The sequence below is a fragment of the Xiphias gladius genome, chromosome 18 (assembly GCF_016859285.1).
Source record: "Xiphias gladius isolate SHS-SW01 ecotype Sanya breed wild chromosome 18, ASM1685928v1, whole genome shotgun sequence".
NCBI lineage: Eukaryota > Metazoa > Chordata > Actinopteri > Istiophoriformes > Xiphiidae > Xiphias > Xiphias gladius.
Window position 1 is genome coordinate 5,846,229 of NC_053417.1, and position 15,984 is coordinate 5,862,212.

The 15,984-nt window shown below is 37.6% G+C and overlaps 1 protein-coding gene across 2 annotated transcripts in view; it reads right to left on the reverse strand.

The window, feature by feature from the left end:
* Positions 1-15,984, reverse strand: part of LOC120804393 (MICOS complex subunit mic25a-like) — a 104,398-nt gene that overhangs the window by 24,869 nt on the left and 63,545 nt on the right. Inside the window, exons 7-8 of one of the 2 annotated variants that reach the window (XM_040153840.1) lie at positions 11,515-11,650; positions 4,106-4,211 (exon numbers count right to left, since the gene is read on the reverse strand). In XM_040153840.1, coding sequence (XP_040009774.1) covers positions 4,182-4,211; positions 11,515-11,650 — 166 coding nt within the window. In that variant the 3' untranslated portion in view covers positions 4,106-4,181. Of the gene's footprint in view, positions 1-4,105; positions 4,212-11,514; positions 11,651-15,984 lie in introns of those variants that run through there. The other variant, XM_040153841.1, reaches the window with a different exon arrangement.

Sequence of the window (15,984 nt, forward strand, 5' to 3'; positions counted from 1 at the left end):
GTTAGACTGTAGAGATGGTTGAAGAAGAAATTTGTTTAATAAGAGGACATTTCTACCTAAAAAAAAAAAAAAGTGAGGTAGATTTTAAAAAGTGAGTGATTCATGTGTAAAGTCTGTCACTGAGAAAATTTCAATCTTAACACAGCATGTAATATTGTAAATCTGCAAAGTGGCCTCTGATGGACAGCGGCGATGATTTGTAATCAGTCAAACCTCCTACCTGCTATATCACCTACCTGTAGCCCTGGTTGGCATGACTGTCAACAACTGAACAGTTCATGGATGGGGAATTTAAATTTAAGGTGGGTGTTAATTTATGCCCCCCCCATCAACCTTTATGCACTGGATAATTTTGGAGAATGTCTTACAGTATGATAGATGACAACTCTGACATCTCATCAGCAAGTCCTCCTACTCCCTACTGTAACTCAGCTGTTTTCAGTAGCTGTCAGGGACTTGTAAGTTCAAAAACTTGGAACACAGAACACAGGAAAGGAGAAATTGTGTTTACATACAACTAAACTGCAACAGCAAATTCATTTTGTAGGAAACTCTTCTGAAATTTTCTGTTAACGTAATGAGGATACAGTATGTTATTCACATATTTGGCAAGTTGTAAATATGTTGATACTGCACATATCAGTAAAATGTTCACAGACAATGTTTATTGATTTTCTGCCAAAACATCCAGTCCTGCAGTACAATATCCACTTTTAGTGACTACAGGATTATTAAACTTGTTTATGGTTATGTTTAGACTCTCACAGCACTCGGTTACGGATAGGGAGAGTTCCTGGTCTTGTTTGATACAAAAAAGTTCACAGTGACTTCAGACACAACATGTTTATTTACATTTAAACAAAACCATTATCTTTCTCTAACCTTCTCTAACCACCCCAACCACCTCCTGACGATGCTAGTGTTAATAAATGTGCAGCCTCATTCATTTAAAAAATATGTTGCCTCTGAAGGTAATCCAGCCATCAATTTCATTTCCTACAAAACGTATTTGATAGTGCGGTTGAGCTGTATATATAAACATAAAATCTATGAGACAGGGTTGTGAGCTGTGCATTTCAGTTGCCTTCCTTGTCTCTTGATATTCATTATATCCAAGTCATCTAACAGACAGGCTACTTTGCTAACAGACATGTTTTTCTTTCATGTATTGCTTTGGTTGCCAACAGTTACCCTTGAAATATTGCCAGTGGTCAAGGATGGTGTGTGGCTTTCACTGTAATGCAAAGTAAGATGTCTTCTATCAAGCACCACAAAAGAAAACCTTAAGTACATCCTTTTTTGTGCCATTCCTGGAAGACAAATATACATTAAAGGATTGGCTCAGAATTCTCAGGTCCGACTTACAATATACATAAATACAATATTCACATACTATATGATGAAAGAGTTACTTTTCTCAAATCAGAATCTTCCAAGTTGACTGGGAGTTGCCAGCTTAGTCAGAGTATTTGATTTTTTGGAGGTGGGGGTATTCCGCTTGACTTTTACATTACGTTTTGTCATGCGATATTTTTTCATTTTCAAAAATAATCTACATTATCAGTGATTTTTCTTCTCCAATATACCTCACCTACTAAGAAGAAAAATATTTTTTCATGGTCTCTGCCCAATAACGCTAGAGTCCAGCCCACCTGCATAACAACCACTTTACACTAACAGCCAACATGTGTAGTCTCATGTTTTACCTACAAGTCTCACATTTTAACCAATGACTCTGTAAACACAAATATATTTGAAAATTTACTCGAAAACAATGATAGCAAGACAAGGAAAAAGGGGAATGGGGAGACTGTCTAGATGTATCACGACAGAGGAAAATGTCCAGGTACACAGAAGTAAAAGTGTTTCCAAATCTCTCTCTTAATCACGCTGCTGCCCCTCAGCACTCTCTAAAGTTTTTTGATTTAGGCCTTGCTCCACTCTGATTTGACCTCCTCATTCTCTCTCTGTTTGGTTCTGTTTCCCCCTCTCTCTCTCCAGTCTGACAGGAAGTTTTTAACTTTAGGAGTAACTCCATGGGTATTAGACCCAAAGCCCCCTATGTCTGTACTCCACAGCAGGGCTCCTGATATATATGTGTGAGTGTGTGTATGCCTCAGTAGTTGGCCTTGCTGAAGGGAAAAATAATGCCATTTAAGGATTTCAAGGTTTCAACTGGCAGCCGACCGGATCCCAACGTTGCTGTAGCTCGACATACAGTATATCTGTAATTGGACACAGTGCAGTACCAGTCATCTCTCTATGTTTTTCCAAACTCTTTTTCTGGTTTCACTACCTGTACATCCTTCCCCTGCTCTTTTTTCTCTCCGTTTGGGTATTTTCACTCTCACCCATATAGAGCCAGTTCTGTACTTTTCTGCTCAAATTTGCTTTGCCAAATCTCTTTTGTACATCTCTTCCACTGTTTCTTATTCTTCAGTCTGTCTTTCTCTTTCTCTCTCTCCATTGTGAGCTGAGACTCTGACATCGATTACTATCAGAGCCAGGCTTTCTCTGAGACTGGCATTAAATGACTTGAGAATCCCACTCGGTGTACAGACAGTGTGCGTGTGTGTTGTGTATGAATTTGCATGTGCATATAAATGAGTAGAGAATCCAACTGGACTGGACAGTGTGTATGTGTTATTCCATGTGGCAGTGCCCATGTCAGGCTCAGCTTCCCAGAGAATAATGACGAGAGGTTGTCTGAAATGTCTGCAGGCTCTGTGGGATCCTCCCTCATTTGTCATCAAACACACAGGTACACATGGAGATGGTAGTGTAACCCAGCTGGAGGACGGCTGTGACATGCAGGCCTATCCCCTGACCTGCTGTGACACTATTCAAAACACATCACAGTTGCTTCTGTGAGACTGCAAAGAAAAACAAGAACTGGACCATATTCAGTCCCAATTAAGTCCTCTTTTGAAAATTAAAAAGTTCAGGAATTAAAAGTCATTCATCTTTGGTTTCTCCTCTCAGAGGTTTTTAATTCTTAACCTTGATTAACTAATTAGAAGTACTTTCTCTTGCTTAACACAAAATTTTGAAGCATTAAAACTTATATTCACAATACAGAGTACATCACTCATCAACTGTTCTAATAAATACGATTAAAACACAAATTTTTCCCCGGCTCACACACCACATTTAATATGCATTACATTGAAGAGAACAATGTCTTGCTTTATTAAATGGACACAGTAGAACTATCCCAGTATCTTTTTCCCCGTTTGTTGGAGTCAGACATTTACATTTTAAACCATTAAATATGTAAATAAATATTTTTGCCACAGTTCTCCATTACACTTTGTACATGCAGAAAGGAAAAGCTAAGAAAGAGTGTGAAGCAAAGATCATGAAGTATGTTTTGTTGCATTGTGAAGTTTGCATCAAAAGTTGATGATGTGAAATTTTTACAGCTGGGACCAATTATTGATACATAGATAGATAATTACTGATAACTTGAAATACTGAGAATTAAAATCACCTGTCTGTAGATTAAAACTGAAGAAAAAGTCAAGGCTGCAATTTAAACTACATATAAAGTTATAATTTACAGGACTTTTATGATGACGTGCAGTCTTTTCTGAGGATTAAAGTTAAAAAAAAAAAAAAAAAAATGAAAGGAAATGTTATTGCACCTTGTCAACATAATGAATCTTGCATCATTATGGATACAATTTTGCACCTGCTGTCACTATGCCAGCAGACTTATGCAATGCGCGGCCTGAAAGATGGCTGGAGAAGAAAGAAAGAGGAAAATGCAGGAGACGTGAGGAGACGTGAGGCATCATCTCTTGAAATGCCAGAAGAGATTTTCATTGCCTGTCATTACCCTGTCAACGTGCATTCAGTAAGCAACAAACTGGATTAACTTTTGCTAAGAGCTGAACGTGACTGTGAATTCAGACAGAGCAACCTTGTTTGCTTTACAGAAACTTGGCTCAAAGATCATCATGCAACCCCGAGCCTAACAGGATATACTACACTAGTACTGGACAGAGACAAGCGCAGCTCATTTAAATCCATTGGAGGAGGGCTGTGTATGTCTGTTGACAATAGCTTGGCCACACAGCACTGTATGCTGGAGCAAGTCTGCACACCGGTCTTTAAGATTATAATGGTCTCCTTTAGAGCTTTTTATCTTCTGAGGGAGTTCCGCCAGATCACCTTCATACTTACTTATGTGCCTGGACCGAATAATGACGCTGCAGGGGAGAGAATAGCAAGGAGTTACAATGATGCACTCACTGCAGACCATTCTGTCTTAATTCTTTGGGATTTTAATTCATGTAATTTATCTGAATACCTGCCTAAAATTCAGCAATGTTGTGACTGTCCCACTCGTCTAAACCGAACTACTGATCGCAGCTATGGGAATATCCTCAAAGTGGTAAGCAGACCTCCCGTCAGGAAATATGACCACAATATAATTCATCTCTTGCCCGCATACAAGGCTGTGGTGAAGAGAGTGAAACTTGTCATCAAAGAAACACAGGTGTGGTCTGACAGGTGTAAAGGGCAACTCAGAGACTGCTTCGAGGACAATAATTGGGAAGTTTTCTTTCAGTCCTGCCGGGGTTGCAGATGAACTCACAGACACTATCGGGTTGTATATCATATTCTGTGTGTCAAATGTGAAAATCTTCCCAAATCATAAGTCCTGGGTATCAAAAAAAATGCTTTCTCAATGAATGGAAGGTTGTTTCCTATGCTGTTAATAGAGAATGAGAAGAAAAGACAGTTAAAAAAAATGATTCTAAAAATAAAATAGAGGGCAAATTATACATACCTATAATTATACATACAGTCCTGATTGAAATTATTGCCCCCCCTGAATTTTAAGGAACATAACTCAGAATTGCTTCAGAAATAAAAGAAAATTAACCTATTTAGTATAATCAAAATATTTTAATAAAATGTCCAAGCTTACTGAACAAAATAAAATAAAAAAACAAATCTTGCGTTATAGTGAAACAATGGCAGCCTGTAAATGTTTCTTGTAGTTTCTTGTTTGGCAGATCCCTCAAAGGTTTTCAATGGGATTTAGGTCAGGACTCGTTGCTGTCCAGTTTAAAACAGTCCATGTTTTCCTTTTCAACCATTCTATTGTGCTGCTAGATGTGTGCTCTGGGTTGTTGTCCTGCTGAAAGACCCTAGACCTTCGCCTAAAACCTAGTTTTCTGACACTGGGTAACACATTTTTCTCTAAAGTGTGTTTGTAATCTTCTCATTTCACATTCATTTAATATATTCAGTGCCTCCAGTACCAGAGGCATAAAAGCAGCCCCACAGCGTGATAGAACCTCCACCATGTTTTACTGTAGGGTGTTCTTTCCTTATGGGGCTTCATTTCATCGCCTATAAACAAACTGATGCACAACATTCCCTAAAACTTTGGCTTAATCTGTCCATACAACATTATCCCAGAAGGACTATGGTTTTTCTATTTTTGCAAACATTAGTCTTGCCTTTTTTTTGCTTTTTCTTCAATAGTGGTGTTCTCCTTGGCCTTTGCCTATGGAGCCCTACTTGGTTTAGTGTACGGCATATGTTACGAGGTGAAACCAACACTCCAGTTTGCTCCAGATCAGCTTGAAGCTCTTTAGATGTCTTGCGTCGTGTTTTTCCACAATCTGCATCAACCTTCATAGACTTTTCTCATTCAGTGTCTTTTAAGCAACAGTTCCATAAAACAGTTTCAGTTCTATCTTCTTGATAACATTACAAACTGTTGAAAAGGGGATTTCAAGATCTTTGGTGCCTGCCTTGTAGTCTTCGGAATTGTTATGCTTTTCGATAATAGCATTTCTGATGCTCTCAGACAGTTCTTTTGTCTTTGGAAATTGGAAACAATCAGCCCCGTTTTATGCAGTAAAACCATCATTCATTGCTTAATTCAGGTCATGTGAACACTGAAAATTAAGCACAGATGAGTTTCATTTGTTTTTTATTTTATTGTTGGAACTAATTAAAAATTAACAAAAAGGGTGCCAATACTTGTGTCAAGCGTACATTTTATGTTTGTAACTTTTATTTGACTATATGAATGCATTTTTTTGTTGTTGTTCAGTAACTTTGGACATTTGGTGAAATATTTGATTATGCAAAATTAGTTAATTTGTATTTATTTCTGAAGACATTCTAAATTCTCTACTTAAAACTAAGGGGTGCCAATAATTTCAACCAGGAAAGTATATATATATGTATGTAGGTATTTGATATATATCTATTTTTTTTTAAATTAATTATTTTTTTTATCACATTGTAATTCCATATTACCAGAGTAAAAAGCATGGTTCCTTTCATTGAGACAGCCTTTCAGCTGTTTGGATTCCCAGGTCTTATTAAATATCACACTGACGTAAGTATTCTGAACCTTTGCTATGGCATTTGAAATTTAGCTCAGGTGCCTCCCATTTCTCTTGGTCATCTTTGAGATGTCACTACACCTTGATTGGAGTCCTCCTGGTGTAGAAATAATTGATTGGACATGATTTGGAAAGGCACACACTTGTCTATATCTATATATATATATCTATATATATGTGTGTGTGTGTGTGTGTGTGTATAGAGTGAAGAAGAGAGAGAGAGAGAGACCACTGGCCCAGACAGTCAAAAAGCCTGTCTTCTTAATGACTGTGCTCCTCAACTAAAAGGAGTTTTTGCAAGGCTGTGTCAGTCCCTCCTAGACATATCAGCAGTGCCAAAATCATGGAAATTCTCAAAAATCAGGCATGTGCCAAAAAAGCCAGGCACAAGTATGCCAAATGATTTTCTGCTTATCATAATAACCTCCATACTTTGTAGAAACCATGGAGTGATTTCATTTGTCCACCGCCGTGGCCACCATGCTAGATCCACTCCAGTACGCATATAAAAGGGACAGAAGCACAGACAACGCTGTGCAGACTCAGCTTAATACAGTTACGAAACAGCTTATGCATTACAAAGGATATGCCAGGGTTCTATTCGTGGTTTTTAGCTCAGCTTTTAATTCAATGAAGACACATATTCTCCTGAAAAGGCTCATTGATCTCAACATCAATACTGGGTTAGTTCTGTGAATCAGAGACTTTCTATCCTGCCGCCCAAAGAGGGTCTGTGTCAGGGGCAGCATGTCAGACATGCTCACTCTGAGCGCAGGCTTCCCACAAGGCTATGTTCTTTCCCCTGTGCTATCCTTTCTTTTTACCAATTAATTTATGATCAAAGAGAAACACTTTATTCTGTTTAAGTATGCTGATGACATGGCAATAGTTAGCCTCCTACAGAAAACAGACCCTTTAGGTGAAGCTACCTCTCTGGCCCACACTGAGGCCCTTCAAACATGATGTTGCATTAGCCAGCTAGAAATCAATATGGCCAAGACCAAAGAATTAATTATCTGCACAAAACAAGTTGAAAACAGCCAGTTTCACTTGATGGCCAACATGGAGTATATTTTCACAAGATGCTCGCAGCGACTTTATCTTCTTAGAAAGCTCAGTGACCTCAGTGTTAGTCAGCAAATTTTAGAGCTAGTGTACAAACTATTGTTGAGAGTGCTTTAACTTTTCATCCTCCTGCCTGGTACGGTCACCTGAACTGTAGATCTAAGCGTAAACTTTCTAGGATTGTGTCAATGGCAAGCAAAATAGCTGGCAAACCCCCACAGCCCTTAACTGAGCTTTTTACAGAAAGGACAAGGAAGAAGGCGAGAAGTATCCCGGCAGAACCTCTCCTCAGCCAGTTTGAGTCTTTGAACTCCGGGAGGCACTATAGAGTCCCTGTGGCAACTAAAAATGTATTAAAGAAGACCTTCTTCTTAAGTGCCATCAATATTCTCAACTCCACAAAGTGATTTATGAGATTTAAGCCACAGATATTGTGTTGATCTGAAGACAAATTTCCACTTGATGGACAATAAAGATCTATACTATTTTACTCTATTCTACTTTATTCCAAACTTCTTGTAACCATAGTACTATTGTATAAATCAGTATTGATCAGCTAATACTAGTTCTGTCTATAAAGGTTCAACATGATGGGGTGCAGGAATTTTTATTCCCAATAAATACGGTATCTCGCACTTGTTAACGGCTATTTTACAGCTTTTTACCAGTGATAACCAAGTTACCAGTGATAACCAAACTAACTGTGACAGCTTCTAAAGACAGAAAATGGAGGAAGAACTTTATAAACTATCAAATTGATGGGGTGAAAGTCAGGGAGATGCCTCGGGGGCCAATCAAGAGGAAAGACCTTGATGTGTAGGTTAAAGCAGACTGCAATGTAGCAAACTATTCATGCAACACACACACACACACACACACACACACACACACACACACACACACACACACACACACACACACACACACACACACACACACACACACACACACACACACACACACACACACACACACACGCATATTGTGTATGATCTGCAGTGCTCTTTTAAAGACAGTCTTCAAAGAGTCTTCACTTCACTCCTCGTTATCTCACACCAGCTAATGTGAGAAATAAATTTTGACACAGGCACACACACACACACTCTCTAACTCGCCTAGCCTTGTAGGGACATTTGGTTCTCATAAGTGCAGAAATACTAGAGCACAACTGGGTCAACTGTGTGTTTATAATTGTGCATTTGTGTCTGGATGGTGTAATACAACGCAGATACAAATGTTCAGATGCTATTGACAGTGCACACACGTAGAGGCAGCCATGCACGCATTGCATAAGTACAAGAGCAGGGGAGTTTCAGCGAGCTGATTATCACCATGCTGTATTACTGTATGCTAGGGGGAAGCCTCAGTGCCCCTGAGCAATGCAGAGGAGATGAGAGCAGAGAGCAGCATGAGGCAGACTAATACGTTGTTTGGGTGCATGATGAGCAGCTACTCCTTCAAATGCATCTACAGTACAAACTTTGGAAGTGCAAGCTTCCAATATTATGTCCTCCAACTTCCCCTCCTCCTGGCAATTTTATCTCTAACTTTCTGTGAATTTGTAACTTAAAACTGCTGCAGTGATGCACATACTTGAGGAACTTGTCTTTGCTTTTGAATAATACAGCAGTAGGTCCAACTGAGGAATGTGGACTGCTTAAAACTAGAGTACAAAGGCTAGATTTTACTGAGTGCATGCATAAGTAGTGTTTTTTTTTCTGGTCTTCATTGCAGAAAAAATACAAGAAAGTGCCCAAGAGAAAAAGGCAAGCTCTCTTAACTCATTAAATTCATAGTTTATAACCTTAGTTGACTGCTCAAAGACAACTCCAATGGAAAGATGAAGGCAAAACTACATCAATTAAATTTATGTCTCCTCAGAGAACTGCATGAAACCACAATCACGTAATACAATTTCATACTGTGGTATGAAATATGTCTTTATCTGTGAAGCCCCAAAATTGACAAAATGTAGTAAAGAATAATCAGACAAGTCAAACATAAATGAATACATACACAAACAATACTGCAAATAATGCAAATAGGAGTGTAAAAAGAAAAATCAAGGTTACCTTTAATCTTCAAACAGCTTGTTAGAAAAGATGAAGGTTTTTTGCATTTTTTTCCCTTTACCTCAAATAGGTTGCTAAATACATTCAAACTATATTTATTTTACTCTTCTATTAATCTGTTTGTAGTTCAATTTATTTTTAACTCCCTGGCTTTTTTTTTGTTAATGGGGTGGAATAGATCGCTGATTAAACTTGTGTTTTTTTCACACACAAAAAAAAAAAAAATCAAAAATGTAATTAATGCTTGGTAAATGTCTGGTTTTACATTGGTTTTACTGCTTCTTTTCAGGTTGATTGCCTACTTTTCTTCACCTTCTTTAAATGATTTTGTGTATCTACACTACCTAAAAGTAGATCCGAGTTCGGTAGCGCTGGAGAACTTGGATTACTCACTTTTACATCAGACGTTCACTCTGAAAGCTGTTTTTAATGACAAGGCTTTTTTCTTGTATAAGCCTACAGCACTCAAAACCCTATCAATCAGATTTTTTTCCCCTTAACTCTGACAGAATAATCTTGAGAACATGACTAAAATGATCTTTTTCTTTCTTACATCAGACAGAGTGCTACTGTGAAAATAAAAACATATCTCTCCATAGAGAAGTTTAAAAGCCAAATCTCTGACTGGAGTTTTATGTCCCAAACATCCCCAAATCATTCATTCTTTGAGGGGACATGTGAAGTCCAATATGATATTATTATTTTTAACATTTTTATTATTTTTGGTAGGAAGTTGCTACTAAAAATGAATAAATGAATGAGGCCCAACAGATGAGATAACCACATCTTCCTCAATAAAAATCACTAGTCATGTGGTAACAACCAACAATATACAATAGTGAGAAATCAGAACTCATAATACTTCAAACTTCCATTCAGATCAAAACTAGAACAAGAAATAATCTGTTTATCTGTTAAAGTATTTTATTAGTATTTTAAATTATTAGGCTTTAAATACAGAATTTATGGGGGTCTCAGAAGTTGTGGTTTGTATAGATACATTCAAATAATTAGTTTTTCTGTTTTTTTTTCTAGTGTAATTTTCTATTGATGTTCTGTATAGTAATTTAGACTTATTATTGGTTTGTGAATCAGTGTGTCTGCTTTAAAATTTTGGGGGTTGCCAATATAGCAGGTTATTGCTTGTTCTAGTTTTGATGTGAATGGATTTTGACCTATTTATTAAAATAAATTTAATGGGGGTCCAGTAAAATACTTAACTGTCTGGGTAATTGAAGATGAATTTTTACGTGCACTGACTTTGTATGTATTTCCATTAGGATATAATTATGTCTACATAGATTGTACTGTTCAGTGTTGCACCTATTTCTTTTGTATTTTTGTGTATTTTTGTAAATTATTGTCTGATTACTCTATTTACCTTTTTTCCAATAATTCCTGTGAAGTTTATTGTGAATTCTGATTTCTCACTATTGTATATCGGTGTCGTAATAACCTCACTTGCTGTGCCTCATTCATTTATTCCACTGCCCATTCCTGGGTTCTTTTTTTAATTGTTGATTGCTTAGTCTCTAGGATTGTCTGATGTCTTTGCGGGTGCATGGTTGTACAGTATGTACCTTTGCACAGGCTAGTTTTTATTTGCTGCATGTGCCTGAGGAGGGTTGCTTGACCAAAACATAGCAATTTAATAAATTCATCACTTTCAACAAAGTGCTGACAGTGTGTGGGAGTTGATGTTTTGTTTTACATTACTTCTTTTTCTCCTATGCACCTGTAAGTTTACAGGTGTGCAAAGACTTCCTCTTCTTTATAAAGTTTCTACTGGCATGGCTTTAGTAACTGATCCTAATAATTAGTGTATGATCAAAGACTTGCATTTTATTTTTTCCAATTCAATTGGAGTGCTGACACAATAAATACAATTTTTATAATAATTATATAATATTATATGTAAATTATATATAATACCTTTGATCCAGATATATTAAACCTTTAGATCCTTCCTCATATTCGAAATCTTATTTAAAAAAAACTCTTACCTTCTTTGCAGCATTGATACACTGCATGTATTCTTTGGCAATGTCTGAACATCGTAGGGTCTGGTCTCTGTCCTGCCTATAGCAGGATAAAATCTGAGCCTGCAGGCCAGGACACACTGGGTCTGTATTGCGAGACCTGCAAAAAACAGACAAAAAGTCACAGAAAAATGGAATTAGGAATGGAGTGAAAGAAAATAATAATCTTCAGTTCCCCCTTTCTCACTGAGAGTGTAAGTGTGGGCTTGCAGAAACTAATTCGGACTGAAAAAACTAGGATCACTTACAAACATCAAAGAAATGTAACAACGGATCTGAAGTTGGAATATGGGACCAGATTGTCAAATCCAGATTTTGACATCCACTGTAGATCAAAGTTTCATGTATAAATTTGGCTTGGATTTGTTGAGAATTTTTATTTTATTGGTCAGAACAAATAAATAAATAAAACCCTAACAACAATTAGTGCATCAGTAGATTCCACGAAAACAGGGCCATAAATTAAAACTATTTAGAGCATCTATAATCTATGTTTTTATATTAATAAGGTATCACAGGACTACTTGTATCCGAAAAGTCGCATAAAAGTTGCTCGCAGAAAACCATCATCCAACTCTGCAGTCCCCCCCAGGTCTACAAGAGCTTCATAGCGACTTGCACCTCACTGTTTTGGTTCTCTCTCTTGTAATATCGTCTTCAGGAAAAATGCTCTAAAAACCCACTGTGCACCACCTGCTCAGCGCCAAATTGGTGACAGACACAGCTAGCTGGTGAACATAACTTGGTGAACATTGTGGAGAGTTTTGCAGCTAAAATCCAGATATTTCCCACAGGAGTTGGTGCAGACCACAAACAGAGCCAAACAATGAATAAAAGTGAATATTATACATACATTCATCAGATGACGCAAAACAGCACTCCAAATTAATTATAATGTTGCTCCATGACTGCTGGATGTGTGAATAACAACAGTTTGCTAATAATTTACATGGTGCTAATATGTCAAAGTTACCAGTTTGTTTCAGCTGTTCCCCAAATGGCCAAAAAAAAAATCATTGACTGCAGGTTTAACTTAATAAATTATACAAAAACAAAAATCTTTTTACTATAAGCTTAGCTAATTTGTAAAGCCATTTGTGAGGACCTGTCATATGTGTGATTACAAAGAGAATTATTTTAGTGATGTGACTGGCATTGTTATTTTCATCTTTGAAAATTACAAGTTAAAATATTTGCCGACAATTTTTTTTTATGATAAAAACAAGCCTACAAATAAATAAAAAGTAACCCTTGAAAACAAGTCATGAGAAAATCTGTAACATTTTTCATCAACAACTAAAAACTAAACAATACTGTGAAAGACCAGATCAACTAATAACTGTTTTAATCAGAAGTCTTATTCAGAGACCTGCATGTATCTGTGGAATCACAGACTGTAGCCTAGTGCCTGATTAGCAAAGCAATATCCACTGCCACCCAAAGTATCTCTTGTTCAGAAGTTGATTTAGATGCTTGACCAGTTGCATTACCATTAACTAGAAGTGTCTTTTATTCTGTAAAATTTTTGTCCCTGTAGGTAATGCTATCGGACGTTACCTTGATGTTCTTGGGGAAAAAAAGGATTTATGGACTGAATTAATCTACAGTCCACTGAGAATAGCAGACATAAAACAGTCAAGAGAAACTACGAAAACATGCAAATGTATAGTAAGCAAATGTAACTTGATCAAGTGCTGCGGATGTGGATGGAACGTTAAAGTCATTTTCAGCCGTGTTGCTATTGGAGGGATTGACTAAGTTCCAAGGTTAATGTCAGTGGTCAACCATCTAAATCTTCCTCTGCATGTAGGATAAAGAAATATCACTACTTTATCTAATGTTTTAGCTAATCCCAAGCTAAATGTTAATAAATAAGCAAGTGAAACCAACTTCTGATGAGTCACTGCTCCGCAGGGTAGAACACAAAGCTGTGGTAATGCTACGGAGTAGGAACGAAAGAGAGAGTCTGGAAATGATAACTGGATTTACTGAAGAGCGGCAGTCTGTTATAGTACTGCAGAGTAGAGTGACATGAGAATTGTGTGTGTTGATAGATACACTGTGCATTTTCCACAAAACTTGCAATAGGGAAGAACAACACCAGCAACAATGGTAACTGTATACAACAAAGATGGTGACAGCTGTAGCCTCAAAACTCTTACAAGACACAAAAATTAAAAATGCATGAGAAAAATGAGACTAAAACTAACTAACCAACCAAATTCAAACAAAAGCAAAAAACTGTAAAAAAAAAAAAAAGAAGAAGAAGAAATGTTACCAAGAAGAAAAACGAGGTCTCAAAATGAGGTCTCATTAAATGAAGCAAGACAAAGATGAAAAACAATTAACATTTACACCCACTGCAACCTGTTTAACAACCTATGGTGTGCATTGTACGTGCTTCATTGCAAATCATGCAATTTGCGCTAAATCACATTTAATTGAGTGGGTGGGATCATTCTGATCAAATACAGCAGAAAAGTGTGCTTGTAGAGACTGAATTAGCCATGCTTAATTTGATATGTGGGCTGTATTATAATTGGTCTTTGCCTGTCTGACTATCTGATTGTTAACTATGACAGACTTGCTGCCTGGGTGCCTCACTGTAATGGATTCTGACTGACTGAAGCAGAGACAAGCAAGTTATGTACACCCCCTCAGGCATAATAAGGCACATGCACAAATGTACACACTCACACACACTTTGTAGTACACCGTACACATGAAAGCACAATGTACTACACAACACGTACTACACACGTATACACACACCTCCCTACATGCTGAAACATCAGTCTCCTCCACATGGTGCCCCAGCATACACGCTTTCTCTGTGAGGAGCATTTAACACCAAATTTAATTGAAAGCCATATTAAAGGCGCTTTTTGGCTTTGATTCACAAAGGAGAGCTGACCCCAGCATTTCAATTAAAGCATAACCATATCCAAACAGGAAAACACACACTTTATCATCAGCAACAATATCATGGAGGCAAAGACTGAGTTTGTCTGAAAAAGAGTGATAGAAGTTAAAGAAGAAAATGAAAAGAGACAGAGAGAAAAACTTGTAAAGGAAGGAAGTGAGATAAAAAGATGAAAGGGACAGAATGAAGCATCCGGTGGTGCTCTCTCACAAGTCCATTTTAAAAAGAGGACAGACAGCCTATCAGATTACTATGTTCCCACACACCACCTCTAATGGTTTATCTTGCCTGTTTAATCTGTCTTCCTCCACTTTTTGCTTATGTCTTCTGTCCAACTCGGTCTCCTATCTTATTTCTCTCTCGCTCACCCCTTCCATTTCTCTCATTACATTAACAACACAGAGAGGACTACACCAAAGCGCGCCAACTTTATCTCTCTCTCCGTTTGAGGCCGGCGAAGATAAGAAACTCTCCTTTAATTTGAAATAAATGGCCTTCATCAGGGAAGCCAAGGCCCCCTGATAGCGCTGCGTGGTTTATTAAAGGAGCTTGAAGCAGAAAATTGGTTCAGCCGCAGCAAAAGCTAAAGCTCTGTCCACATGCTACACCAAATTGAAGGTGAGGTCTTAAATCAACAATATTAACTGAGCTGCTTACAAAAATAAGTAAATAAAAATAGAGAGAGAGAGAGAGGACCTAGGCTTTTTAACTGGAATAAAGTAAAGCAGAGTCTCTCACAGCTCGTCGAGCCATGGGCTTGTTCTTGTTAACGTGTGTGTGTGCTGCGAAAGCATTTTAATGTGTGTAGGAGCAGTCATTTTTGGGGGAGTTCTCTACGCATCCATGAGCAGTAGATATGACAAAACATAAACAGCAAGATTAGTTGCTTAATTAATGGTGCTGCCCATTATTTTTAATCTCCGGCAGCGAAGGCGGAGGCGGACGGAACACAGAGGCTTCAGACTTCTGGACCACGCAGACCAGCTTACAGAGACAGAGAGAGGGAGAAAATAAAAAGGGGGAAGCTAGAAAATGGAAAAGACACAAAACACCCCGCGACTACAAAATCTACTGGCAAACCTACAAGACTGATAAGGAAGATGCTTTTATTGCCACAAAACCATGTTTCTCTTAGAGTTAAGAGTGACATTTTTTGTGTTTTCCTTAATGGCTTTGGCTATACATGTGAAGCAGTGTTTGTCCTATGTGCTGTTTTATTTCTAACTAACGGTATCTCTACAGTGTTTCAGGCAAGTAATTAGAAAATCTTGTTAACATCTCATAAGAAATAGCGCCCAAGGAGGAAAAATGAAGAGAATCCAGTATTTCACTGACTTGTGGACTACAATACAAGTTCAGTGAAACTCTGCAACATCTTGTTTGTGACCCAACACTAGGCATATGTTACATGTTTCAGCTTGTAGTGACAATAAAGTTTTTATAACGTTTGACTCTGTGTGGGTAACCAACAATGGCTGCATATTTCAATGTCAACTTGAAACAAATACATC